Source organism: Mus pahari, chromosome 14 (genome assembly GCF_900095145.1).
Source record: "Mus pahari chromosome 14, PAHARI_EIJ_v1.1, whole genome shotgun sequence".
Lineage (NCBI taxonomy): Eukaryota > Metazoa > Chordata > Mammalia > Rodentia > Muridae > Mus > Mus pahari.
The window spans coordinates 38,289,649-38,301,457 of record NC_034603.1 but is presented as its reverse complement, the minus strand read 5'-3'; the positions used below and the strand labels follow the sequence as shown (position 1 = coordinate 38,301,457).

At 51.6% G+C, this 11,809-nt stretch overlaps 2 protein-coding genes across 2 annotated transcripts; one reads left to right on the top strand and one right to left on the bottom strand.

The window, feature by feature from the left end:
- Window positions 1-826: 826 nt before the first annotated feature.
- Window positions 827-6,636, bottom strand: Zmynd15 (zinc finger MYND-type containing 15). Its single transcript, XM_021213718.2, has 13 exons — window positions 5,879-6,636; window positions 4,991-5,225; window positions 4,746-4,901; window positions 4,323-4,483; window positions 3,432-3,584; window positions 3,026-3,106; window positions 2,757-2,873; window positions 2,575-2,663; window positions 2,387-2,485; window positions 2,082-2,235; window positions 1,855-1,913; window positions 1,520-1,680; window positions 827-1,114 (listed from the first exon to the last, which is right to left on the bottom strand). Exons 1-13 carry the CDS (start codon window positions 6,450-6,452, stop codon window positions 943-945), a joined length of 2,211 nt encoding a protein of 736 aa, XP_021069377.1. The 5' UTR covers window positions 6,453-6,636; the 3' UTR covers window positions 827-942.
- Window positions 6,637-7,088: 452 nt separating this feature from the next.
- Cxcl16 (C-X-C motif chemokine ligand 16) lies at window positions 7,089-11,685 on the top strand. Its single transcript, XM_021213655.2, has 5 exons — window positions 7,089-7,693; window positions 7,884-8,022; window positions 8,235-8,317; window positions 10,816-11,223; window positions 11,431-11,685. Exons 1-5 carry the CDS (start codon window positions 7,624-7,626, stop codon window positions 11,469-11,471), a joined length of 741 nt encoding a protein of 246 aa, XP_021069314.1. The 5' UTR covers window positions 7,089-7,623; the 3' UTR covers window positions 11,472-11,685.
- The last annotated feature ends 124 nt before the right edge of the window (window positions 11,686-11,809 follow it).

The following is an 11,809-nucleotide window of genomic DNA, read 5'->3' as shown; positions in this document are numbered from 1 at the left end:
TTTCAGCCGGCTTGCAAGGCTAATAACATGGAGATGTGTGTGTGCATGAGCCCACACTGGTGGGGGACAGCTTTCAGGAACTGCTTTTCTTCCGTGTGGGTGCTGAAGATTGAACTCAGGTTTTATTATGCGTTGCAGCCGATGCTCTTACCTGCTGAGCCATCTTGCTGGCTTCTGGAGATGCCATTATATTGATACAAAGGACAGTTACCAGTACTCTTTGGCTATGAAGAAATCTTGTAAAGATTTGCTCCGTTTGCATGATCCTGTTGCAATATAGCTCACCCATCAACCTCTGGCCCCCGCCAAGTTAGAACTGCTTTCCTATTTCTATCTAGCAAACCTCACTTCCAACCTACACTCAGAGATTTTAAGAAAGAGAGAGAGAAGCCGGGTGTGGTGGTGCACGCCTTTAATCCCAGCACTTGGGAGGCAGAGGCAGACGGATTTCTGAGTTCGAGGGCAGCCTGGTCTACAGAGTGAGTTCCAGGACAGCCAGGGCTACACAGAGAAACCCTGTCTCGAAAAACGAGAGAGAGAGAGAGAGAGAGAGAGAGAGAGAGAGAGAGAGAGAGAGAGAGAGAGGTGTTAAGGTGCTGGTCTTGGCGGGAGACTCCGATGTTACCAGCATAATTAAAAAGTGACTCATCAACATACAAACTGGGAGCGGATTTGGGATTATCGGGGAAGGCTGTACACCCTACTCGCTGAGATGCTAGGGAGCTGGGTGAAAGCTGCTGGAGAAAGTACCCATAAATCCTTATTTTCCTTCCAGGGATAATGACCCAATCATGAAGGTGAAGTCAAAAGGTCAATAACTCAGAGGTTTCAAACAAGCAATTTTATTTAACCTTTTGTGTCCGGTCAATCAGTCCTCCCTGGGCCTTGGAATGTTTTCCTTTAGGACGCATGCCTGGGAATGGACAGCTGCCAACTCCGCTCTCATCTGCGCCTGCGGGGCCCGCGTGCAGCCTTCTTTTCTCCTCGGCGCCTTCGAGCCGGGACAGGAGGAGCAGCCGGAGTTGGGGGTCTAGGTGCAGGGCCGGGAGCCGAGCGGACCGTGCCTCCTTGGGGAGGCTTGTAGACCAAATGGAAGATGAAGGCGTTGCAGTACCTGCAGCGGTGAGGGCGTGGTCAGGGCCAGGGTCAGGCCTCCTAGCAAGTGAGGCTGCTCAGGGCACGAAAAATCTCCAAGCTGGTGGTGGTTGGGGGCTGCTCAGCGGGTAAAAGCACCTGCCGCTAAGCCTGGTGCCTGAGTTGATCCCCGGGGGTGGGGTGGGGGAAATAAAGGAGCCACAGTCTTTTCAGGAGCAGGGCGAGGAGTTGAGAGATGTGAGCTGGATCTAAAAGGTTGTGTTGGAGCTTGTCCAGACTAGCAAGGGAGTGGAAAAGTAGTGAAAACAGAGATAGAGGCTTGTAAGGCTGGGGCGAAGAGGGTCCCAGGAATACAGAGACCTTTTGGGATGCAGAGTGTATAAATCGCCGGTCAGGAGAGCAATAGGCGGTCTTGGGGCCTTACCACGGCATACAGTTGTCAGCTGCTCTAAGGCGGAATGGGGAGCGGAAGGGGTTGGGCTGTGGTGAGCTGGTGCCCCCTCCTGTGGCCACCGCCATAGTCTGATCGTCCATCACACAGCCGTACTCGCTGCTCTCAGTGAAGAAAGCTGGCACTCGGAGAGACTGAGGTTTGGGGTAGGCCTTCAGACACTCCCCCGGGAAGTTCTTTTTCTCAGGTACATCCAGAGACCCATCCTCCCGAAGGGACCCGGATGCTGGAGAGGTCTACGGAGCAGTTTAGGGGTGGTGGAAGGAGCCTTTAGGGAAGGAAAGGAGCTGAGAGGTGAGATTATCCACCTGTAACCGGGGTAGAGAGCTCAGCCATGTGTCTTTGAGACCAAAGCCGGAGTTAAATCCTGCCAAGAGAGGATGACGCTGGCCTCTGGGCGCTCTCTCTCTCTCTCTCTCTCTCTCTCTCAACCAAACCAAACCAAAAAACAAAACAAAAACATAACAAAACAAAACAAAAAAAACCAAAACCCAACCTTGACCCAGAACCCCATTCGTGAGCCCCAGGCTCTTACCAATAACCAGGTCAGGCTTGGGACCCTGGAGCAGGTGATAGGGCCTGGCAGACACTCGAATCTGCAGATCCCTTCGACCTCCCTTCTCCTTAGTCCCAGAGTTGAGCCGTGCTGATACTCCAGAACCAGGACGCACAGATGCCTCAGGGCCATCCTGTGGGGCCAGGAATGTTGGGGGTAGGGGGGAAACCACAGGATAATGGAAGCACCAGGAAAAACAGAGGAAGGTTGGAGGGGAAGGAGAGGGTCCCACCCGGAGGCTATCAGAGGCAGGGCTGAAGAGCAGGGCCCTCCCTTGCTCTCACCCTCTGCATGGTAAAATGCTGCTGGTCACTCTCAGGTGGCAGGCTGTCACCCACAAACTGTAGCTCCAGGGCCACGTGTGGGAGAAGGACCAAGAGCTCCTTAGAGACAGAGAAGAGGTCAGCTCTGGGTCCCACCCTAGGTCCACGTCCATCTTTTCAGTGCACACTCTCCAGGGTTGGGGACTTACCCAAAATACCATGACAAGATCGAATTCCTTGCCAGCCTCCACCACGTGGATCTTCAGGGACTGCTTGTTCTGGATGTTCAGCTCAGGGACTGGAGAGAATTGAACCCATTAAAAATGATAGGCTCCTTTACAGCAACCCTCCCCATACCCCCACACCCTCCAGTTCTGTCTGCACTCCTTACAGGACTGGGGTACCAGGTGGGTGATGACATAGTACACCGTCAGTGGGTAGGTGAGAAGAACAGCCATGGGGGAGTCCAGGCTGAGGCCCCGCCATGTGTAGTAATCCTGCCACGAACCTGGGGAGAGTGTCTTGATGGGCCACCGGATGCCAGGCCTGGACCCCCATCCTCTAAAGCACTTCCCTCTGCTCAGGTACCAGGTTTTATCTGCCACCCCCTCCGGGGTCTCTGTCCTAGCTCCCAGTTCTTTCAGGACTCCTTGGGCTCACCAAAGAGACTCTTGGGTGGGTCTAGGGGCACCGGAGGCATCAAGGCAGGCCCATCTCCCTGCAGAAGCTGGTAAGGATCACCTGAAAGGATGAGGGAAAACAGCACCCAGAGCCCTGTAAACTTTTCCCTGCCTCATCTCCCTGCTCCTCCCACAAGAGCTGTGCACCCCGGGAGAAAGAAGGCCAGAAGCTGTAGCAGGACTGGAGTTAGTCTAGGGACAGGGTTCCTGGATGAAAGGGAAGAAAGGGTCCCTCTGTGGTCTGGAAAGGCTTGAGATAGTTCTGATTGTGTTAGTAGAGGGTTGGTGTGTGTGGGAAGTGGTTATATGGGACTTGGTTTATTCCCCTAGTCTCCCAACCTACCCTCTAGGCTTAAGAGTCCGTTCCTGGCAAGAGCCTCACATACCATTGAGAAGGCAGCTGGGGGATGATGTGCTGCCCCAGGGGTGCCTGGGGGCACCGGGCCCTGGAATCAGCATGCTGAGCTGGGTCCAGTAACCACGAGTGAGGCCTCTGGAGGCCAGGAAAGCTTCCTTGTTAAAGGTTTCACTGGTAACTTCTGCAGAAGGAGACAGTGAGGATGAGGGTTTGGTGGTTACGCCCTAGGGCTTTACCTGCCCTCTACACCTGCCGTCTGCTAACCCCGAGGACCTGACTTTGGGCCTGGGTAGGGAGGGAATTTTCATTTCTGGGTGCCTACTATGTTTCAGGCACAGAGAGCTTCCATTCCCCTTGAAATAATTGTGATTTTTTTTATCGTTGCTAGTATTTCTCTTCTGCAGATGAGGAAACTTGGGTTTGAAGAAGAATTTTTGTTTTGAGACAGGGCTGGCTTTAAACTCACTATGTTGGATGGTTCTGGAAAACCCGGTCCTCCTGTCTCAAAGTGTTGGGATTACAGGTATGTCCTATCTGGGCTAGCTATTGTTTTGTCTTGTTTTTGAGACAAGGTCTCATGTAGCACAGGGTGATCTGGAACTCATGATCTCCCCGCTTCAGCCTCACAAGTGCTATGAATGTGCTACCATGCCTGTCTTGAGTGACATATTTGAGGTCATGTGACTGGATAGTGGGAAGGGTAGGCAGCGAAGGCTTGAATGGATGCCCTCAAATCCCCTAATCTCTCTCAGGGATGCTGTCATCTCCTCTTCTGCTTCAGGTACCATCTCCAATCCCTAATCCCAAATACACAGCACCCAGCTCTTATCCCAGGGATGTAGACTTCAAGCCCTGGATCCTGTCTCAAAGACCCGGTCCCAGGGTCCCCTCCCTGCCGGCTTTGACCTCCTTCTGGTACCTGCAGTATAGGTGAAAGGCAAACTTGCCAGTTCTCCGACCCGCTCCATGAACGTCGCGAGCCTCGGACACCAGAATCGGTGGCTCACGTCATCTGGGCATCGCCGCCAATCAGCCTGGAGACAAGCCTCTCCACAGTACAAGACTGCACTGCACTGGGGGCTGGGCGGGCGACACAGGGGTCATGGGTACCCAGGGTTAGTTTTTATGTCCTGTGGGCTGCATTTCTGCCCGTATGCCAGTCACCCTCCTTGTAGTGCAGCCTTTAACTAATAGCCCATAACTCGTTTTTTTTTTTTCTTTTTTTCTACCCTTTCTTACCCTCCCACCCCCATCTGCTAGGACCCCCCACTGGCCTGGCTTGCTTTTTCTACTTGGTTTGGCCAACTGCTGAAGTCTTGACTTCAGCCTTGTGGGTGCTCACCAGGGTGTCAACTTCACCTCAAAGCTGTGCTTGTGACAAACATGGCAGGTTCGAGCCCGAAGGGAGGCAAAAGTAAAACCTGGCCGGGGACCCCATGTGCGCATTGGGGTTTTTGCCAACTTCACACCCAGCCTTGGGACCAGGCTCTCTAGCTCCCTGTAAGGGAATGAAGGTGGCATCGGGCTGAAAGGGCTCAGGAGTTCAGATCCCACACCCTCCTACCCTCCGATACTAGGTATTTGTACCGATGGAGATGGGCGTCTCCTACGGTAAGCTGTCGGGGCTTGCGGGGGTCCCCGGAGCCCATAGGACAGGCCATGCTATGACAGAGGAGAGCATAGGCCCGAGGAGCCAGATTCTCAGTGCCTGGGTTCTGGCCTACACTCCCCCAGGCTCCATCCATTAGCAGATCAATTCCCAAGATGGTGCCGTGCTCGTCCGTCACCAGCAAAAGGCAGGAGAGGTGCAGGGGGGCAGCCTCTGTGGAAAGACGGAAGATTTGGGGGAGAGAGCAGGGGTCAGAGAGTCACAGTCAAATACAGCAAATTTAGGCGCCTAGAGAGGGCAGGTACGTGATCTCAATGAGTAGAAGGGACAAGATAAAAGAGGCATTCCCTATGGAATGTGGGCAGCTGCTGTGCAGGGCCAGAATGTACAAAATATAGGAACCTTATCAAAATCTGGCCTTTTCTTTCTTTAGACTTATTTTTATTTTACCCGTATGGGTATTTTCTCCACCTGTACACCTGTATATCACATGCATGTAGTGCCCACAGAGGCTGGAAAAAGGTGTTGGATCCCCTTGGGAATGGAGTTACAGAAGGTGGTTAGCACCATGTGGGCGCTGGGAATTGAACCTGGATCCTCTGGAAGAGTTAGTGAGTGCTCTTAACCTCTGAGCCATCTCTCCAGCCCTAGCACCTGGATATTTTCCTTAAGATGCAAGGCTTCTGGACTTTCATTCCTTACAGTGCTTGGATGTTGATTCAAATTACAGAACAAAAACCACACACTGTGATAGATGAAAACAACTTCTGGCATCAGATTTGCATGAAGGTCACCAGCTAGTGCCCCCTCTTTGGGCTCTGAGTGACATGGTAGGATTGGGGGGGGGGAGCGTCCTGGGCTCTTACCATTCTTCCGTCCTTTCCTCTTTTCAGGCGCCCTCTCATCCTCTGGTCGCTCCTCTCTGCTGCCTTCACCACAGCTTGCCTCCTGCTGGGCCACCTCTGACTCCTGAGTAGGCTTTGCTTCTTGGGGGAGCTCCTTGCTTGGAGGGGCTGGCTCCCCACCCTCCTGTGGTTCCACCTTCTCAGTGCCTGGCCTCTCCTCTCCGTGCTCCTCATCTTCCTCCTCCTCCTCCCCTTCTTCCCCATCCTCTAGGCTAATGAAACTGACATAAGGACTCAGGTCTCTCAGGTGAAGTGGAGGCTCATCTCCCAGGAGCCGGGAAGCCCCTAGGCCTGGCCCAGGACCTGGCTCTGCACCTTGCCCCAGGCTGATGCCCACACTGCGGTTTGGTAAGACATGGAGCACCCAAAGGGCAGGGTCCTGGGGCAGCCTCCTTATCTGTGACTCTAGTGGTCGCCATCGGCCCTCAAGGCTAGTCCCCATGGTTCCCCTCTCTGCCACAAACTTGCGGAACCAGCCAAAAAGAAGAGCGGCGAAATCGAGGAACTCGTCCCGGTATCCAGACACAAACTCCATGTCTTTAGATACTCAGGACCTGGACCCAGACTGAGCAGAAAGGGAGATGTGATAATCGTGAGGATCCGGGTAGTGGTGAGGCTTTGGGCTGGGTCATGAAAGGGAGAAGGGTGTGGGTTTGAGGTAAGATCTACAGAGGACTATTAGGAGCTGAGACTAGGATTTGCAAGGATGAGGATGGAGGAAGGCTCGATTGGAAAGTGAATATTTAGGGTTAAAGAGGAGTACTCAGGAATGAAAATGTACCTGGGACACAAAACTCAATGATTCAAATCCCAAAGTGAGATTTGAATTAAGAGAAGACATAAGGTAAGGCTAATCCTACGGAGAAAGGCTTGCTGAGAGGAGGAAATTCGGGGGTCTGATGTGAAAGGAAGTACTGAGGCATCTCGGGTCAGGATCAGTATGGTGCGAGCCCCACCCACTTTCCGGCCGCTCCACTCCTCCGGTACCTACAGCCGCCACCACTTTTCGAAGGTAAATACCTCGTGCTGGAGGACCGTCGTGACGTCAGGGATGCCCGTGCCCACAGCTCATAACTTGAGTGGCACGCGTAGGTGTCTGGCAGTATCCGGCCAGGGCGTGGGCACTCCCCCAGGTCTGGTGACTTGTTTGACTACTTCACCTTGGCCATGTGACTGGATCCTACTGAGACCCAGCGGTCCAGGGAAGTGAAAGCATCTTGGAGCCAGAGGAAGGATCTAGAGGGTCACCCACTTTACAAACCAGCAGACAGACAGATGACCTCTCAAGAGGACTGAAATCCCCGAACCCAACCGAGTCATTCTTCCGGGACCACAGCTTGCTCACTCGGATTCCTCTGGTTCTACAGCCCAAATTTTCTTTCGGTTTTGTCAGATAGTCTTGGCTGACCCTACGGCTGGCCGGAGTCTGGAGCTCCGCCTTCGGGGGCAGGGGTGTGTGTGTCCCCCGACTGGGGGAGCTGGGCGCAGCGCGGGCTCCCCGGTACTGACCAGACGGTCGGTTCCGGACAGCGCGCGCGCGGGGGACAGAAGGCGCCACCACCTCGCGCCCCCTCCCCTCCTGAGCTTGGCACGGATCAGCGCCTCTGCAAAACATCAGTCAGGGTGAAGAAGAGAAAGCATTAGAGAATTGACTGGATGTCGTCGGCTAGGTGACCTCGTCCCAACAAGCTCCGCAGAGGCCTGAGATGAGGCGGGGCTTTGGACCCTTGCCCCGTGCATTCTTCCTGTTCTTGTTGGCACTGCTGACCCTGCCAGGTTAGTTAGGGGGGCCGGGACTGGGACCCCTGAAGGAAATTGCGGAGGGGCACTACGTCCACAGGATTAAAAACTCAGCCCAGAGCTGTCCAGGGCTGCAGCGGTGACTAGGGAAAGTCTGTTTGGGATTAGACTGGGACAAGGGCCGATTCCTCAGTCTGAGAACCCAGGCTGATTCCTTTTCCATTAGGCGATGGCAACCAGGGCAGTGTCGCTGGAAGTTGTTCCTGTGATCGTACAATTTATTCTGGCACCCAGATACCGCAGGGTACTTTGGATCATATCCGAAAATACCTGAAAGGATTTCATCGCTGTCAATTCTTTATCAGGTACTGTCTCTCTCCCCCACCCCCCACCCCAGGGCAGTCGTGGGATCATCGACCTGAACACCCAGCCCAAGTCGGGGAGCCTAGTTCTAGTTTTACTGATCTGGGGATTTCCAGCTATCTTGGGGCTCACCTTCTGTGACTTCACACCTTTGGAATGAGGAAAGGTAGGGAAGGGAAGGAGTGGCCAGGAGACTACATTGATCCTTTTGCAGGTTCCAGCTGCAATCCAAGAGCGTGTGCGGGGGGAGCCAAGACCAGTGGGTCCGTGAACTAGTGAACTGCTTTGAGCGCAAAGGTGAGAGCCTTTTCTGTCCTCCAGTGGGCTATCAGGGTGCAGGCTGCCACCTTACAATGTCCTTTGCCTCTGCCACACAGCACTTTCCTAGTTAGAACCTTTTAACTTTCACTGAAGTACTGTCACTTCAGTCTGTGTTTCCTCAATATCATTTACTGTCATCTTCCTGGATTTGGCCAACTTGTTCTACTACAAATGCTAGGACTTAATATTTTCTTGAAGTCACTATTATTATATAAACTATACTCAAGATTGGTCAAGCTAAATGTGTACTCTGCCCCTGAGTGAGCTCCCTGATTTTTAGAAATTTTTAGACAGGGTCTGGCTAAGTTGACCAGGATGGTCTTGAACTTGCTACCCTCTTGTCTCAACCTCTCTAGTAGCTGGGATTACAGGGCTCTGCAACAGGCTTGACTTTCACTGTGTTTTCACTGAAGTCACTTGAAGGTACCGTTTTCATTTTCTAATACTTAAGGATGAAAATAAACATGTTGAGTTGAAAGAATTCATCCACACACCTTTAACCCTAACATTCTGGGAGGCAGAAGCAGGGGTATCTTGGTGAATCTGAGGCCAGCCTGGTCTACAAAGTGCGTTTCAGGACAGCCAGGGCTAAATACGAAGACCCTGCCTCAAAAGCAAAACAAAAAGTTGAAAAAAAATTCTACAATGGGCAACTTCTATACACATCACCTAGATTTTGTAATACTTGATTTACAGTTTTTGTTTTGTTGTTATTTTGGGGGGGTCCTCCCCAGCCCTAGGCAGGGTTTCTTTGTTTAAGTCTTGACTGTCCTGGAACTCACTCTGGAGACCAGGGTGGCCTCAAACTCACAAAGATCTGAATGCCTCTGCCACCTGAGTGCTGGGATTAAAGACATACATTACCTCCTCTTGGCTCTTGAGTTCAATATTTATTGTTCTTTTTTCTTTCAAGGTAAATAAACAAACAAATAATTAATGAAATGAATAAATCCTAAGGATACATAAGCCAGTTTTCAAACAACTTATCAGCATGCCTTTAGCTACACCTCTCATGTGAAGATTGTATTTTTTTAAAGAATTATTTATTTTATGTATATATGTACATTGTAGTTATCTACAGACACACCAGAAGAGGGCATCCGATGCCCATTACAGATGGTTGTGAGCCACCATGTGGTTGCTGGGAATTGAACTCAGGACCTCTGGAAGAGCAGTCAATGAACTTAACCACTGAGCCATCTCTCCAGCCCTGTATTTTTCTTCTGAAAGAAAATACACGTGTAGGGTGTGGTGATGCCGTGCCTTTAGTCCCAGCACTCATGAGGCAGAGGCAGGCAATCTCTGTAAATTGGAGGCCAACCTGGTCTACAGAACGAGTTCTGGGATGGCCAGGCTATACAAAGAAACCCTGTCTCAAAACAAAACCCCAGAAATGTTCCTCATTAGTTTATAATGAGGTATCAATGGTACCCCACTCACTGCCTTTCAGGCTACAGAGACAATGTAGTCATTGTTTTCTTCAACCCTCTCAGATACCCTGGGCCTTTTACTCTGAGGAAGGCTGTAGATGAGGGGTAAAATACATTTAGAGTCCCATGCAGGGTAGCACACTTGCTTGCTCTTGTGACTGCCTCTGGTGTTTTGATAACTTCTTGTCCCTGTCTGTTCCTCTGCCACTCTCTTCCTCCCCTGCCCTGCCCCAACTGCAGGGGCCTCACTTCATACATGCTAGGCAAGAACTCGGCCACTGGGCTGTATACACAGCTGTTCAACTGTCCCCTGGACGCTACCCACGCCCTTCCCTCTGCTGGGGTCAGAACATAATTCCCAGAGAGGGAATTTTAGCAGTTGAGAGACCCAACAAAGCAAATCACTCGGACTTTCCTCCACCTTTCTCTGGGACAGCCGGCCATAAAGGGATTCTATGACATCACCTGAAACCGGGGCATAATAAAAACTTTCATGCGATAGCAGTCCTGGCTAGGACAAGGAGGCCAGAAAGAATCTGACAAAGACTGGTCCCCTCCCTGCTTTACCGTGGAGTTGGGGGACTGGAGATTTAATCCATGCCACATCTCAGTGTCGTCCCTTGTTCATTACCACACTAAGGAGAACCCTTTATGTCCAGTCAGACTTTTATCCCATTGTCCTAATCCCATCTAAGCACACTAGAACTCTCCCTGTACTTTATTCTGAAGGTTCCTGTGTCCCATAAAACTTTGAATTTGTTGAGCTTTTCTCTTGTTAATCTGCCTTTTTTTCCTTGGGTGTGGAGGGGTGGTGGGGTGTGTGCCTGTGTGTGTGTGTGCCTGTGCCTGTGTGTGTGCGTGTGCCTGTGTGTGTGCCTGTGTGTGTGTGCCTGTGTATGTGTGTGTGTGCGTATGCGTGTGCGTGTGCGTGTGCGTGTGTGTGTGTGTGTGTGTGCGCGTGTGTGTGATAGCCATACCTTGACGATACATGAGGAAGATACTTCTACAGCCATTCTAGTAGGTGATCTTTGGTTTTCTTTCCAGAGTGTGGAACCGGTCATGGGAAGAGTTTTCACCACCAAAAACATTTGCCTCGAGCCAGTACCCAGACCCCTGAGGCCACAGAGGGGACATCTCCGGACACAAGCACCCCTGCACATATTCAGAGCACTCAACAGTCCACTCTTCCATCGGGAGCACTGTCCTTGAACAAAGAGCTCACCCAACACTGGGAGATGACCATTCTCCCTTCAGGCTATGGTCTGGAAGCTAGGCCTGAGGTTGAGGCAAATGAGAAACAGCAAGATGACAAACAGAAAGAAGAACCAGGAGCTGGAGCCGGCACACCAGCCTTGGTACCGGTGCTGTCCCTCCTGGCCATTGTCTTCTTCCTCATAGCAGCCTTGGTCTATGTGCTGTGTAACAGGAGAGTGAAACGGCAGGGCTCTGCAGGTAACCAGGACGCTTAACCCTCACCTCCAACCTACAGCCTTCCTGGGAAGGCTGTCAGCTCTGTGGGTTGTGAGGGAAGAGTCAGCCAGAATGGACTAGGCCTTAATGTTAATTCACATCTAGGAATGCAATTCCCCAATTCAGCTCATGCCCTGCCTCAAGTCTCCTTCCTCTCAGAGGTCATCCCAATGTCTTTACCCTTTCCAGGTTTGCAGCTCTGGTACACACCTGTTGAACCAAGACCCTAGCGCCTGCAGCAAGACTGGAAGCTCGTCAGAGATGGATGACGTGGGAGAGGTAGCAGAGAGGGCGGCAGGCTAGGCTCCGTCAATAAACTGAACCTGAGCTCATTCTTTCTCATGCTGTCTTGAGAGAAAGTACCCATATATAACCTAGGTCAGCTTTGACCTATTGATGCTTTGCCTCTACCTCCTAGATTCTGTGATTAGAAACATATGCCACGTCTGCCCCCATTTACTTTCATAAATATGGTATGGATTTTCAGGGTTGTTTTGTTTAGCTAGGATCTTATTTAGTCCAAGCCAGCACAAATTCCCTATGTATATGACTACGTATCCCTAGGTCT

What these genes read in the sequence shown, in the direction of transcription:
- Zmynd15 (XM_021213718.2), bottom strand. Translation starts at nt 6,452, where the DNA reads ATGGAGTTTGTGTCTGGATACCGGGACGAGTTCCTCGATTTCGCCGCT. An exon ending in CCCACCCAAGAGTCTCTTTG is followed by an intron (nt 2,874 to 3,025) that starts GTGAGCCCAAGG and finishes CACTCTCCCCAG; the next exon opens with GTTCGTGGCAGGATTACTAC. An exon ending in ATCTTGTCATGGTATTTTGG is followed by an intron (nt 2,486 to 2,574) that starts GTAAGTCCCCAA and finishes TCTGTCTCTAAG; the next exon opens with GAGCTCTTGGTCCTTCTCCC.
- Cxcl16 (XM_021213655.2), top strand. Translation starts at nt 7,624, where the DNA reads ATGAGGCGGGGCTTTGGACCCTTGCCCCGTGCATTCTTCCTGTTCTTG. An exon ending in GGCACTGCTGACCCTGCCAG is followed by an intron (nt 7,694 to 7,883) that starts GTTAGTTAGGGG and finishes CTTTTCCATTAG; the next exon opens with GCGATGGCAACCAGGGCAGT. An exon ending in GAAACGGCAGGGCTCTGCAG is followed by an intron (nt 11,224 to 11,430) that starts GTAACCAGGACG and finishes TACCCTTTCCAG; the next exon opens with GTTTGCAGCTCTGGTACACA.